The sequence below is a fragment of the Mesoplodon mirus genome (assembly GCF_964341445.2).
Source record: "Mesoplodon mirus genome assembly, chromosome: 9".
Classification (NCBI taxonomy): domain Eukaryota; kingdom Metazoa; phylum Chordata; class Mammalia; order Artiodactyla; family Ziphiidae; genus Mesoplodon; species Mesoplodon mirus.
This window is the reverse complement of record NC_138985.1, coordinates 107,588,710-107,604,003: the sequence shown is the minus strand read 5'-3', so window position 1 is coordinate 107,604,003 and position 15,294 is coordinate 107,588,710. Positions and strand designations below refer to the sequence as shown.

Sequence of the window (15,294 nt, the reverse complement as noted above, 5' to 3'; positions counted from 1 at the left end):
ACACGCCTTTTAATTTGATCTTTTTCTCATGACTGATTTTTAGGAAGAATGAAATTTTTTCCCCAGAAAATATAATAATAGATCTCCCTCTTTTTAAAGCATTTTGGAGAGAGGGATGCTGATGGAAAATGAACTTTCTTATAAATCTCTCTTGGATCTTAGCTCTGTTTTTCTCAAGATCACTAAATAAGCTATTCTGTTCAAGTCCACTTAGCATTCTTTTGTTAGTTGTGCCTATTTCGGGAAACCACCGCATGCTCTGAACATTTGACAGGTTCACACCTGATTAATCTCTCTCCCTTTCCTGTCATCAGTATTATTTAGGGGCACTGGTCAAACCATATTGACACTTTGCTGACATCGTCTCCGGAGCCCAATTACCTATCTGTCATGATACAATCCACGAGGTGACAGGAGAATACTATGCTATGCCAAGCAAGTTGGCACCAAAGTGTCCCTGAGACAGAATATAATAGATAATTTTTATGCTTTTTCTGCAAACTAAGAGAGACATTTCCCTGTCCCCATTGCCAGGTCTTTTAAGTCACAGGGCTGCTTTGTATCTTGAGCTATCCAGCATCTGCTAGATGAGCCTGGCGGATATTTCCTATTTCACATCCCGAGGTGGATTCCTAATGAAAGAGCAGAAGCCCTTGCCTTGGGCTCTTAGCCCTGACCCACATATTGAAAAGTAGTTAGGGGCCTCCCTGGTGGCGCAGTGGTTGAGAGTCCGCCTGCCGATGCAGGGGATACGGGTTCGTGCCCCGGTCCGGGAGGATCCCATATGCCGCGGAGCGGCTGGGCCCGTGGGCCATGGCCGCTGAGCCTGCGCATCCGGAGCCTGTGCTCCGCAACGGGAGAGGCCACAACAGTGAGAGGCCCGCGTACTGGAGAAAAAAAAAAAAAAAAAAAAAAAAAAAGTAGTTAGGCTTCTAAATGAGTTTACCTGCTAGATTTTTGAGGAATATCCTATTTAGATGCAACTTTATGGTAGAGGAAATCTGGCCAGTGAACTTCAGAAGAGTAAATATAAGGAATAAAATACCCAGGGTGTAGAACCTTTCTTAAATTCATTCTGGCAATGCTCTGATACTGAAACACATGCTTTGGGGCTAAACAGCATTAAAATAAAGTTTCCTTTTTCTTTCTTCTTCTTTCTAAAAAAAATTTTTTTAACAAAGTTTAACTTAATGAAGATGGCCTTCATTACATCAAAAAGGCATCTCCATTTATGTATCTAAAAAGGAAATATATCGATAGCTACCCATTTTAATATTTTATTTTATATGTGCATACGCATTTGAATATCATCTATTGTTTTGGTCTGTTTAGCAACCAGAAGAGTGTTACTCATAAGTGATATCAGTGCTCCTCATAAAATCACATTCCTATAATATCCATAAGGAAGACTACTGAGTATCAGGATGTAAGCAATTATTATCAAAAGCAGGATCCTAGAGATTAAAAGCACAAATAGCTGTTTCACAGAATTCAGATCAATGAGAAAAAACATATTTTGCAGTAAGGCTAATGGCAGGGATGTCCTTGCTTTCACTGTGCTAAATAGGAAAGGGGGATCTTCAGTTTGCCTAGACACTCGTTCGAGTATTGGGGCTGGTGGATTCAAGAGCAGGGATGCCATTTTGCTGTTGAAAATTATTCTTCTGTTTTTTTCAAAAGAAAACAATTTACTATTGTTTCATTATGAAACAGGGTGCTTGTGGGGGTCCCTACTTTTTAATTTTAGTTTTTTTAACTACTTTAAAACATTTTAATTGAACAGGTTAAATACGATCATGGCAAAAAAATCAGAGTAAATTTAAGATGTAGTATATGGCTAAAGAGAAGTCTTCTATAAGTCCCCACATCCTTAGTCTACAATAGTTTTTATTGTATAGTTTCCAGAAATTGTCTATGTATGTATAAGGGTTATGGATCTCTATGCATTTTTTAAAAACCAGACTCATCTCATACATGGTGTTCTTCAACTTGCTTTTTGCCCTTTCATCTGGGCATCTTTCTATGCAAGTGTCTGTGTATCTATCGCCTTCCTTTAACAGCCTAAATACAGTGTAATTCTCTAAAACTCTGTTAATAGACATTTCTATTAGGGTTTGTTTTGTTTGGGCTGCTACAAAAAAGTGGAAAATAAAATCTCAGTATTTATATTTGTTTGTATTCATACAAGAATGTAAATGTCAGATAGTGAAAAGTTCAGTCAAAGAATTGATACATGAAAGTTTTGACAGCAATTTCCAAATTTCCCTTAAAGGTGGCTTCCTTGACTTCTCTTCCTTCATGAAGAGAAATCATGAAATGAAACTGGACTGATGTCACTGCACATTGTGGGTCAGACTACTGTCCCAGAGGTGGTATCACCTAGGACTGAAATGTAGATTTGGGAAAATATACCCATCATGATGGCCTGTTCCAGGCCAGTGATAGACTCAGCTCTTTGTTGTAAACTGTTTGAAGCTGAGAATTTTCTCCTGAAAGGGAATTAATGTTTGTACCATCCATCAGCCTGAGAAACAAATGTTCCTCCTCTAGGAACTGGGGTAGGGCTTGGGGTGAGGAGGAACGACTTCCTCCTCCTGTGGGTTCTCAAGGAGGTGCCAGCCTAGATCCTAATGCTCAGGGCTGCCCCAGGAAGATCATCAGTGAGAGCAGGGTGGAGATCCAGGGGAAGGATCGCTGGGAGCCAGCAGGGCCTCGGGGATCAGAGTTCTGCTTGTGGTCTCTGACCACAGGCAGAAGTGGTAAATTTCTCTCGGCGTCAGATTTTTCTAAGTCCCAGCCCCTAAGTAAGGTCTCGCTGAAAGACACAGTAGGGTTTCCACATCTGTCTCCTATAAGAGCATTAGTGATAGCCACAGACTGAGACAGCCGTCACCAGCAGCACAAGAATCTCACGAGGCGGCACCAGGGCACTCAGGCAAGACGGCCAGAGTGGAAGGCCGGGAGGAGTTGCTGGCGAACACCAATGGGCTGTACCTCGGGACAATCATGACCTAACCCGGTGTGTATTTACTGGATGTAGTCAAAACAATTACAATAAATGTTAGGGGAGCATTTACTAGTGAAATACACATGTGCATTCTCACTTAGGAGTATCCTCTCATTTAGACTTCACATCTATCCCACAAGGTAGGTATTATTACTGTTTCAATTTTTTTTCTAAGGAAATAGTCACAGAGCACTTTTGTAACTTGTTCAAGGTCGCTGAGCTAGCAAGGAACAGAGCTAGGATTCAAAACCAGGTTACATTTAGAAAATAATCTGAACCAAAAAACCAAGTAAGGAATACCACAGAGGTGAGTAAAAGTAGATAATAAAATTGAAATCCTACACTCATGTTCATAGCAGCATTATTCATAATCGCTGAGATGTGGAAGCAACCCAAGTGTCTATTGACAGATGAATGGATAAAATGTGGTGTACACATACCATGAAATATTATTCAGCCTTAAAGGGGAAGGAGATTCTGACACATGCTACAACACAGAAGAACTTTGAGGACATTATGCTAAGTGAAATAAGCCAACCACAAAAAGACTGTACGATTCCATTTATATGAGGCACCAGAGCAGTCAAATTCATAGAGACAGAAAGTAGAATGGTAGTTACCAGGTACTTGGGGGAGGGAGAGATTGGGAGTTATTATTTAACGAGTAGAGTGTTTCAGTTTTGCAAGATGAAAAGAGTTCCAGAGATGGACTGTGGTGATGGTTGCACAACAAAATGAATACTTAATACCACTGAACTACATATACTTAAAAATTGGTAAGACAGTAAATTTTTTGTGTGTATTTTATAACAATTTTAAGAATTGGAAAAAATGAAATCATACTGCATATAGTACATGTGTTGAAACTTTTACAGAGTAATATTTGAGCTTGAATCTGGAGTTTGCCTGTCCTGGGCTTGAATCTCAGCTCTATGACTTGTTAGCTGTGTGACCTTGGGGAAGTAACTTAACCTCTCTGGGGCTTCATTTCCTCATCTGCAAAATGAGGAAAAACAGCACCTTCATCATTGGGTCAATGTGATGTCTAAATGACACGATACATTTAAGCTCTTGAACAATATTTGGCACATAATTAACACTCAAAATGTTCACTATTATTATTATTTGAACAACATGATGGGTGAGAATGCACATATAAATATTTCACTTTGAGTAAAACTGAACATGTTTCACAGAAAAATGTTACTGAGAAGATAAGATGAAATTAAAACAATGAAAAAATATAGGATGATTACTTATAAAAATATTCCAAATATTTTGCTGTTAGTAGTTGGACAGTAAGCTGAGCCAATCAAAAGTTAAGATTCTGGGTTTGAAGCAGTGAAGAGGTTTTGCTGCCTGTAAACATTGTCATGGATTATTTCTGGCCCAGGAAGAAAAGCTCCACAGACACGCCAATTCCTGGTCTATGGAATAGGGCACTACCGGTTAGTATGTGACTGGCCTTTCTACTATTGAGGTGGGAACAGATTACTAATTATAACACAAAGACTGTGCTAATGGATTTTCACCTCACTTATTTCCTCCCATGTATGTGCCCATCTTGGCCAGGACACAACTATCCAGAATTTCTACAAGTACACACAAGAAGGTACTGAAGCAATGAATGGCACACCTTCACTGGTAATTCCATTTTGGAATTGCTAATTTCAGATGTGATGATTTAGCTCATTGAGTCAGGCTGTCAGAGACCAGGAATTACCCAGTGGTGGGCACTTAGCTGAGACCAAGGCTCACTTAAGTAAGATTCTGGCACTGTAGGTGGGAATATTTACTATTGCTGTGAATAGTAAATCATAAATGTTAAATTACATTCAATCTCAGAAATAACTGTGCAGAATTTCTCATGGCATAGAAAATCAGGCAATTATTGAGGTGCTTATAGTTCTCACAGCCCATTGCCACTTTGCTGTGAGACACAATCACACTTGGAGCTACAATCTAATTTATCTCAGCTCCATTTTTGTGTATTTTACTCTAGTAAATAAGAAAAAAATGCTTAATCTAAGTTTTAGAGTTCTTTGCAAAAAGAACATATAATACATTGTCTATTGTTTAAGCTTTAAATTCAAAACTTACATATAACTAGTGAAAACATTAAATTCATAAATCATTAAAAAGATAAAAACAAGAGTAGTTTTCCTAGATCATGATATTGTAGAAAAACACTGGACTAGAATTTTGGAAATCTGGGTCTTAGTCTTATCTCCACTTCTCATTTCCAATGTAAGTTTAGAAAGTAATTAAAATTTTCCTGGGCCCCAATTTATGTATCTGAACTTTAAGAAATTTTTAATGATTCCAGCAATCCCACTCCTGGGCAAATACCCAGACAAAACTATTATTTGAAAAGATACATGCATCCCTTTGTTCATAGCAGCACTATTTACAATAGCCAAGACATGGAAATAAACTAAATGTCCATAGATAGATGAATGGATAAAGAAGATGTGGTACATATATACAATGGAATATTACTCAGCCATAAAAAGAATGAAATAATGCCATTTGCAGCAACATGGATGGACCTGGAAATTATCATACTAAGTGAAGTAAGTCAGAAAGAGAAAGACAAATACCATATGATATCATTCATGTGTGGAATCTAAAATAGGACACAAATCAACATGTCTAAGAAACAAACAGACTCACAGACATAGAGAACAGACTCGTGGTTGCCAAAGGGGAGGTGGGGTGGGGGAGGGATGCACTGGGAGTTCGGGGTTAGCAGAGGCAAACTATTACATATGGAATGGATTAACAACACGGTCCTACTGTATAGCACAGGAAACTATATTCAATATCCTGTGACAAAACAGTGGAAAAGCATATGAAAAAGAATATATATATATATGTATATGTATAACTGAGTCACTTTGCTGTATGGAAGAAATTAACACAACATTGTAAATCACCTATACTTCAATAAAATAAAGAAAATAAAAATTTTAAGATTTTAGCTGAGCTTCCATTCAACATTCAAGTAATAAAAATAATATACCCTACTGCAATTTTAAACACTCATTTATGACAGCACTTTACCAGACCTTTACGTGAATTGGGAAGCACTATCTACATTTTGCTGGTATGAAAGCTTAGAGAGGTGAACTGCCCAACTTAGGTCACATAAAGAGGAAACGGCGTAGGAGGATACTTTGCACCCGTTCATCTCAGCTCAGTTTAACCAAATGATTCTCTGTGATTGAGGTAAGATGACTGGAAGAAGTAACTTTCTTAGCTGGAGTCTGGAAACATGAGATTCAGGAGAACCTCTATTTTTACTTTTACATCACAACAAATGTGGTTTCACATATGCGAATTTCACTTGGGTGTATGCACTAGATTTTCCTTTTTCTGAGTCTCTCAGCTGTCCACTGTGGTAGGACAAAAAGAACTGGATACCAGTGACCATGGAGCACACACTCCGGGTAGCCTGGACAATGAACCGGCTGGAAGTGCTCCCCGGTTCTCTCCGTCAGGGAGGCTGCACTCAAGTCAGCTTCCTGCAGGGGCCCTGGCTTCCTTCCTGTTCCTGCGGGACTACCAGACAATGCAGTAAAGAGCTGGCCCTATGCCCAGCTGGCCTGGTGCCCTCAGAATTTGATTCCTCCACTGACAAAATTGCTCTCATTCTTGCCCTATGAGAAGAGAGAGAAGCCAGGGGTTCTTTGGAACACTGTGCTCAGCACAAGAGTCTGGTCCCAGCATCTCTCTCTGAGGGTTGATAGGGTTGGTGGACCTGGACCTTCTCTTCTCTTGATGGTTTCTGACTTGTAAGTTTCTCTGATAAAGGCTGCTCCGTATCACTGCCACGTGGTATTCTAGAATTCGACTTGAGCCCTGTGGCCCAGCAGGTCGAGAACGCAAAGGGACCTCTTTCCACAGTCTGCTTTCATTTCTTAACATTCATCTGGAGCCATTAATAATTGCAATGAGAATTACATAATTAAGAATTGCAAACAGGTATGTATCCGCACTGCACAATTCACAGAATATTTTCCTATTCCACATTCTAGTTAACTCTCACAAAGATCTACCAGTCAAGATTTATTTTTATCATACAGACGACAAATCTAAGTTTCAGACTGGTTAAAAACCTGCCCCCAAAGTGGCAAATCTTGGCCTGGATGTAAAGTCTTCTGTCTCCAAGTCCAGGTCTCTCTCTACTGCTCCTGGGAACTTTGGAACACACCTCCAGAAATGAACCAATCATTCTAAAATATTGAAAGCATCCACAGAACAGGTCTTTGCCAGGTGCTGGTGAATTCAAAGTCCCATAAGACATCACCAAAAACTTCTTTTCTTGTGCCAAATAAGGAAGATCATTTTAATAGCTATTTATTGTAAACATATTTATTATACTTTTCAGTTTGCTCAAAATATAGTGCCCCTATCATGAGACATTACACAAACTTCATAGAAGCGAAGGGGTGAGGATGTCTTAGCTGCTACTCGGCTGGAAGGGAACAAGACATCAGCACTGCTCAAGTCCCAAGTAACTGTGAAAAGTTATAATCCAATCAAGAGCTTGCTAGACGGGTGTGTCTGTGAGTGAGGCTGAACAGATCCGTCTATACCATCTTCCCATCTGTGATTTGAATTCAGGTGTGTTCTTGGAAATACATTGCTCTGAAGCCTGTATGTTTAATCAGTAATCCCATTAATGGTACTCCTCTGGGTTTAGACATGGTGGAGCCTCAAATTTAATATTCTCAAAGCTGAACTCATCACCTACCCCCTCAAATTGTTATTTCTTAGCCTGATAAGGAATTTAACCATTTCTAGGTGCCCAGTGGGGAGCCTACCCAGACTCCTCTCTTTCTTCTCACAAAGTCATAACTATCAAGTGCTGTAGGTACCACTTCCCAAATATCTTACATATATTCCCCTTTTTCCATGGTCTTGCCCTTGATGCCTTTCTTTTTATATATAAATACATATTTTATTTATTTATTTATTTACTTACTTATTGATTGATTGATTGATTGATTGCCACGCCGGGTGGCACATGGGATCTTTGTTGTGGCATGTGGCATCTTTTAGTTGTGGCATGAAGACTTCTTAGTTGCAGCAATGCAGACTTCTTAGTTGTGGCATGTGAACTCCTAGTTGTGGCATGTATGCGGGATCCAGTTCCCTGACCAGAGATTGAACCCAGGTCCCTGCATTGGGAGTGTGAAGTCTTACTCAATGGACCACCAGCGATGCCTTTCAAGGACTATCTTGACATCCTTTGCTGACTGTTTTCCTCCCCTCCCACTGCCGTCCCTATCAAGGTTTCCTCCACAGGGCTCACTGCCAGTAAATCCAAACTCCTACCGCTCCCTGAAAAGAATGGCAGCTCTAATGGTATCCTGCCCAGGTGCTCAGCCTTACTGTGCTTTCTCCCTTCTTCTCCACATCACAGTCCAGATCTACTGCACTGACAGTTCCCCAAACTGGCTATCCTTACTCATGCTTCTCCTCCAAGTCAATCATGCAAGGAAGAGTGTGCCTGGCAAACTCTTACTTCTCTCTCAGGCATCCCTGTCTTGTAAGGACTTTCCTAACTCCTCCCAACTCTCCCTCAGTTGGACTTTACATTTTCTTGCACTGGTTTTGTTGTATCCTGCAATGTCTTCTTCAGGGCACTGATTGTTTTATGTTGTCTATGTGTGTGTGTGTTTTCTTCCCAACTAGTTTTTGAGTATCTTGAGGACAAAGAGCGTGTTCTATTTGTCACTGTATCCCTAGCACTTGGAATGACGTCTGACAAAAATGAATTTCTCTTGGATTCACACACAAGATTTCCCTTTTCCTTCTGAATATGTCAACTCTCTTCTGTGGTAGTACAAGAAGAATTGAACAGTCTGGGTTCCCTGGACAATCTGAACCATCTGGGACAGTGCTCTCATTTCTGGTCAGGGAGGCTGCACTCCAAGTCTGCTTCCCGAAGGGGGTGTGAGTCAAAGCTGAACAGAGAAATGAATCAGAGAGAGCCCACGGAACTTGCTTAAGGACCCACAACTAGTAAGAAGTGACAGGAACATAAGTCAGGGCAGGGGTTCTTGTTATTGCCATTCTCTGTTTTATGCGCAGTACCTAGAAGACTCCCTGGCACATTAGAGCTCCATCAATATTTGCTGAGTAAATGACTGACAGAATGAAGGACTGACTGACCGACTGAGTGAAAAGTTATCTTCAAAGCCCAGGTCCTTCTGATTTCATTCTCCTGACTTGTAGTGTTTGTACTGGGTATGCATGTGTGTGTGTGCGTGCGTGCGTGTAGATACGCCTTTCAAACAAAATTAAAAAGTGAATATCATGATTTCCTCTTTACGATAAAACACAATTAAAGAATAATGATAACTATTTATACACACACACACAAATTCTAGGCCACTGAAACGTTCAGCCTTGGTAATTCATTTCATTTACTAAAAGAAAAATGGCTTTTGGAAAATAAGCATCCAACCTGACAATCATATAACTTTACATTCAGAATTAGTTTTCAGGAAACTGGTAGGATGACCTTGTCTTATAAATTGTCCCAAATAGTGTAAAACAGAGGCAACAATAATAAATTGTGGTTGGTCACGTGAGGAAATGCAGGACTTTGCTCTCTGCTGCCGCCCAGAGGCGGGAATGTAGCACAGCTGGCCTCTCCACGTGTCAGAAAACCAGAAGCAGGTGCAGGATGTGTGCTTCTGGGAAGAACCGCACTCAAGTTTATATTCTTCCTCTCCAACTTCTGGGGCCTTTTTCTTATGCAATGACAGCTGATTTATCTTTATCTATTACTGACACAGAACCAGCCATTCACCGTGAAGCAGGACAAAAGCCAGTAGAGGGATGAAAAAAACCCAAAATAGATCTTCCTTGAACTGATTTGTATCAGAGTTATAAACAGTTCAAGGCATAAAAGAAAAGTAGATCGGTAAGCACTGTTGCTGAAACCGAGAGCAAAGCGCAATTTTTTCCCTTTCTTTTTCCCCCTCTGTCTTTTTTTTTTTTCTCTCATCCAGCTACTCAAAGCAAACATTGCAGGGGGTGGAAGCATTCACCACAGGAGGCTGTTTGCAGAGAACGCGCTCACACGCCTGAACACAGGCTCCCTGCCCGCGGCCACCCCCTCTATTGTCACAAAGCACATTTTATAATGCAAATCACTGTCTACTACATGGCTCATTATTTCCCTCTCTGAATAAAATATGAACACATCCATTATGTGTTCTTCTATTCTAAATGCCTGCCCTTGTAGCACTGACCTCTTTCCGCCTCTATATTTTTCAGAACGTCCCTGACATTTGCCAACTGGGTTAGCTCTAAACCTTTCTAACCTATTATCTTATTACTTCAGCACTTTTCACACTTTCTCTTCCATCTAATTAGTGTGACCTACAGGCACGCTAGGGGGGCGAGCCCGCACGCTAGCCCCCGCACACTCACCACTGCTTGTAATCCGCGTCACAGTTGCAGTAGTATTTGGGGTCCGTGCAGTTGCGCTCGATGCCACAGGCGCATTTCTGAATTCCGGGCCCGGAGCCGCCCCAGTAGTAGTGCTTCTCGTTGGCTTTGCCCACCCACCAGGTGTAAGGGCTTCCATCTGCAAGAAAGGGGAAAGGCACACTGAAGTAGGACCAGGACCCAGTCACTATCGTGTCACACGTACATCCCCCCAACCCAGGAGCAGCATCTCTCTCTGATAGCCTGAACATCATTCAACCCTCTTAGAAGTCAATGCAATTCAATAACAGGAATATTTAATAAAAAAATACCAGAGGGATCGGTAAGCTCAAGTTTTCCCACCGGGGTATATGCACCTCTTCCTTTGAAAGACACGTTTACGTTCAAGCTGCAGGAATTTAGGAGCCTGTTCTGTAAATTGGCTGCCCAGATGGGGTACATCCACAATGAAGGTGTGTAGGCCATGCACCGATTCTTTAATATACAACTCAGTTCATGGCTAGTTGTGCTTTTTCTGTGAAATGATAGTCATGGAGATGACAGAATATTAGAGCTAAACATGGACTTATGCCTTAGTATGATCTCCTTATTTTACAGGTAAGCAACTTAGGTCCAGAAAGGTTACACAATTCTTTCAATTACACAGCAGATTGGCTCCCAAACCAAAAGTTTGACACTGTATCTCACAAGACATTGTACAATGCTCTTTATACAATATTACTTCGCTTTATTATTTGGCCTAATATTCACCCATTCATTCATTCACTCATCTAATCATCAAACATTATAAGAAACTCAGCAGAATAATGGAGAGAAAAGATACAGATTGAGAGTTCAGTTCAATTATTATTATGAACCCACAGGAGAGTGGGTGAGGGAAAGGAGGTGCGGAAGGAGGGTTTCCTAGAAGAGGTAACATATTTGAGCTATGTCTTGAAGGTTAAGTTACCCAGGTGGATAAGGAGGTAAGAGAGGTAAGGACTCCTACGTAAAGGAAGCAGAATGGCAAAGTTCTATATGGAACACTCAAGTAGGAGTGTACCCATAGATAGTACAATAGGGCTGAAGAGATAAGTTTGAGAGGGTAGCAGGAGTAGGTCACAATAGACAGTGGGTAAGGGTCATAGCACAACAAACTTTGTCCAAATAAGAAGTTATTTTGCCTTGGTTTATTCTTGCTTTTCTGCGTTTACTTCTTATTTAAGAAGGTTGAACTTCATTCTGAAACTAATGGGAAACCATTAAAGTATTTTAAGCAGGAGATTTTCAAGATCAAATTTGTGTTTTGAAAGATCTACAGTGAGATGAAAGACAGATTTCAGGGGGATGGAGTCATGGAGGCCAGATGTGATGCTCCTATGTTAATACAAAAGAGAAATAATAAGAGAGTAGTGGAAATGGAGAGGAAGAGAAAGTGGAAATTTAGGAGGTATAACCAGCTTGGGAATGTTGGGATTTAGGTGGGAAGATGGTGTGGAGATTAATCCTGGGTTTCTGGCTCAGGTGACTAAGAGGATGGTGATGTGCTTCACCAAGGTAGATCACAGGGAGGAAGATGAGAAATTTAGGGAATGTTGAAGAAAGGATGATGAACCTGATACATGAGTCAGGCAAATGGCTATCGAAGTCTGGATCTCAGGAGCATTCTCTGGGCTGAAAATCCCATTTTAGGAACTATCAGGTAAATGATTGGTAGCAGGACAGACGTCACTGGAATCTTTTGGATTCCAACAGGACTTAGAGAACAGAAAGAGAGGGAGCTGGCCATTGTGGAGGTCAATAAAGAAAATGGACAGAGAGGGTGGAGGAGAAACAAGCAAAGAATTTCCAGAAAAGCAGTGTGGTCAGCCTTGTCAGATTTCATAGCAAAGTCCATTAAGATGAAGGTTTGGACTTTTAATTTGACAGCTAGACGGTCTTTGTTGAGAGGAGTTTCAGGTGAACGATGGGAAGAAGATGCCAGGCAGCAGCAGGCAGAGGAGGGAAGGGAAGGGAAAGGAAGGTGGAGGCCCTGAGAACAGCTTCCCATGTAGGAAGCTGGGGAATGAATGGAATCTCATGGAGGCTGTGCGGCCAGTAAACCTGCACTTGACAATTCAAGTCTCCAGGCATGTGACTAAAATTCCATTCTAATAACTCACCAGCCCTTTCAGGATGTTAGGTGTACACTTGTCCCAGTATCTGTGCATGTGCTTGTGTTTAGCAATAAAAGGAGGAAAAAGTCTTGCACTCAGTAAGCTACCGTGTAAACAGTCACAACATCTAAGCAAATAACACAATAAAGTAAGTGAGCGCCATATTGGAATTGTGTAAAAACTGCTGCTGTGCCTTCTCACATATGCCAATAGCTTTTGTTTTTGTTTTTGTTTTATTTAGAGATAGGCAATTTAAAGGCAACTGTACTGTGAGTTCGGGCTTGATATAATAAATGAGCAAATGCTCTGAACTTAGAAACGAGTTATTCAGGTATTGCACTTCATACAAATTTCCAGATTTTCCAGTTGTGTTGACTTAATTTGGAAGTCACTATTTTTCCCTTCACAAGATGATTTATGGCACCTGAATCTTAAGAAATACATTTGAGTTGATCTGGCAAGCAGTACAGAGGGTGATTTCAGCACCCTGCTCTGAAGGGAGGAAGATGCCAGCTCTCTGAGATAAGGGTCCATTCTGAAACCTTGTCTCCCGCGTCTCTGGGGCCTGTCCCAGCAGACAGGGGGCTGTTTGCTTTCTACATTCAAGCTATTTTGCTTCTCACTTCTCTTTCCATCAGGGTAAAGAGTAACACATCCAACTTCTGATGCTTTCCAATGTTGGAACCATGACCGATAATAAATTCTTGTCTCCTTTTGATGCAGTCAAGAGTTAAAAACAAAAAATAAGGCTTAAAATATTCCATTTACGGAAACTATAAAATCTGAGCCAGGTCATTTGGGTAGTAAGCTGCACTAGGTCTCTGCTGATTCCATCTCTGGCCGTGTTACAGGAAGAGGACAAAGGTGGATGGTGTCGTGCTTACCGTGCAAAGGCCCCTGGGGCCTTCCAGAAAATGACCGAGACGGGTTATCACATCTACTCACCACACTGCATCTTTTCAAGCTGACCTAATGCTAAATTCTTTCTCTCAAAAGGAATTTCAGTGACTATCAGTGTTTTTGGAAATTAGGGGATACTAACACACCTGGTGGAGGGTAAGAAACAACCAGACACCCGCAGGAAAGGAGTCAGTGGGCTGCCCGGCAGGAAACGCCCCCGTTCTGCCTGTAGGTCAAAGAGCCCACGAAAGAGTATGTATCTCAGGACCTCAGCTCAATTTCCGATTCTTTCTTCCAGTGGCCAGTAGAAACAACCTAACCCTGTTATATTTTTGTCAGAGAGAGTGATGACAAATTGCATGAACCAGAGAAGCTGTATGGCTCAGTATTCTTGATAAAAATCAGGACAATGTCGGTCAAGGGAGCAAGGTCATCATCAGCGGCTCCCTCAGCAGGAGAATGAGAAATGCGCTGTAGGGGATGTGGAGAAAGAGGCAGCTGATTCCCAACCACACCTACAGGAGTACCAGGAAGCCCAGGAGAGGAAGACTCATTGTCAAGTTGTTTGGGCCATGGGTGTTCCAGTAGAAGCCCTAAGCTCTGCATGGGGCCCAGGCTCTGAACTAACCTCACATGGCAGACCTTAGTTCCTATAGGCAAGGACTCCTGTTAGACATCAGGATGGGCTCTAAGAAGGTGATCTGCAGTGACGTTTCTTGTATTCAGTGCAAGAAGGAGACACACTACTGACCAGGTGAGGCTCAAATTCCCAGTTCTTCCCCCATCCCCACCTTTTTCTCAAGTCACTTCTAGTCTTATATAACTAATGTTCCCAGTTACGGTGATGCAAAATCAATGTTATTTTGTTCTCCTTCCTAGGAAAATAAGTGCAGTACAAAATGTTTTACTTAGTTGTTTCCTCATCTGCCAGGAACAGAAGAATGCCAATAAAAACAACACATTCCAGGGAAAAAGCAAGTTGTACCCTTTGTTATTAGTGTTGGCTAATTTAGTTAAATCAAATCATCATAATTTACTAATTTGGCATATATTTTATGTTCAGCGAGAAGAGAATGGTTCAATCTGTGTTGAGCAAAGAACTGCCATATTTCAGTGCTGTGCTAACGAAGGGTTACTCTTTGCTTTGCAAATCATTACTTACCTGTTAATTGGCTTTGGGGAAAAGAAGTTAAAGGTGATAAAAATGGAAAGACTTTTTAAAGACAAGATAAGGAGTGGTGAGAAAAGAAACAATTTAATTATCCAGTGCTGAGAGTTCAAGAATTTCTCTGATCTCAGAATATGAAGATTTTTGTTAACTATATTGAGTAGGTGTAATCACTGCAACGAGATTATGAAATGATAAACCACATTCTAGGTTAACTAGAAGCTGAATTATCAAAGTAAGTCATATTGTATTAAAACAGCCAAATATGGATTGAATTAAATGTAATCATGGCACTTTGTACTCACTTAAGACCAAATTTTATTATGCTGAGGATTTATTACGGTTTGCATGACAAAACTGAAATAGGGAGAAAGAAAAGAGGCAACTTGTTCCTCCAAATTTAAAGAAACCAACAGATCTCTTATTTTCTTCAATAACAAGTTGCTTCAGAAACACAAGGACAAATGCATGGGGACTTCTTGATGAAAATGTGGCACATACCTGTGACTTTCAAAATATGTTCTTTAGAACTTCTGGGCTACACAAAGTAACCTAATAGTCTGCTTACGTAAATATTATCCTGGCACATCTACGGTAAGACCCACTATGGTCACTGG

General features: G+C 40.9%; 1 protein-coding gene across 1 annotated transcript in view; it reads right to left on the bottom strand.

Moving 5' to 3' along the window:
• LOC309810308 (contactin-associated protein-like 2) overlaps positions 1–15,294 on the bottom strand; it is a gene marked incomplete at both ends in the record, with an annotated part of 613,462 nt that overhangs the window by 65,579 nt on the left and 532,589 nt on the right. Inside the window, one exon of the mRNA XM_082632268.1 lies at positions 10,457–10,613. Within this exon, the coding sequence (XP_082488394.1) occupies positions 10,457–10,613 (157 nt within the window). The remainder of the gene's footprint in view (positions 1–10,456; positions 10,614–15,294) is intronic.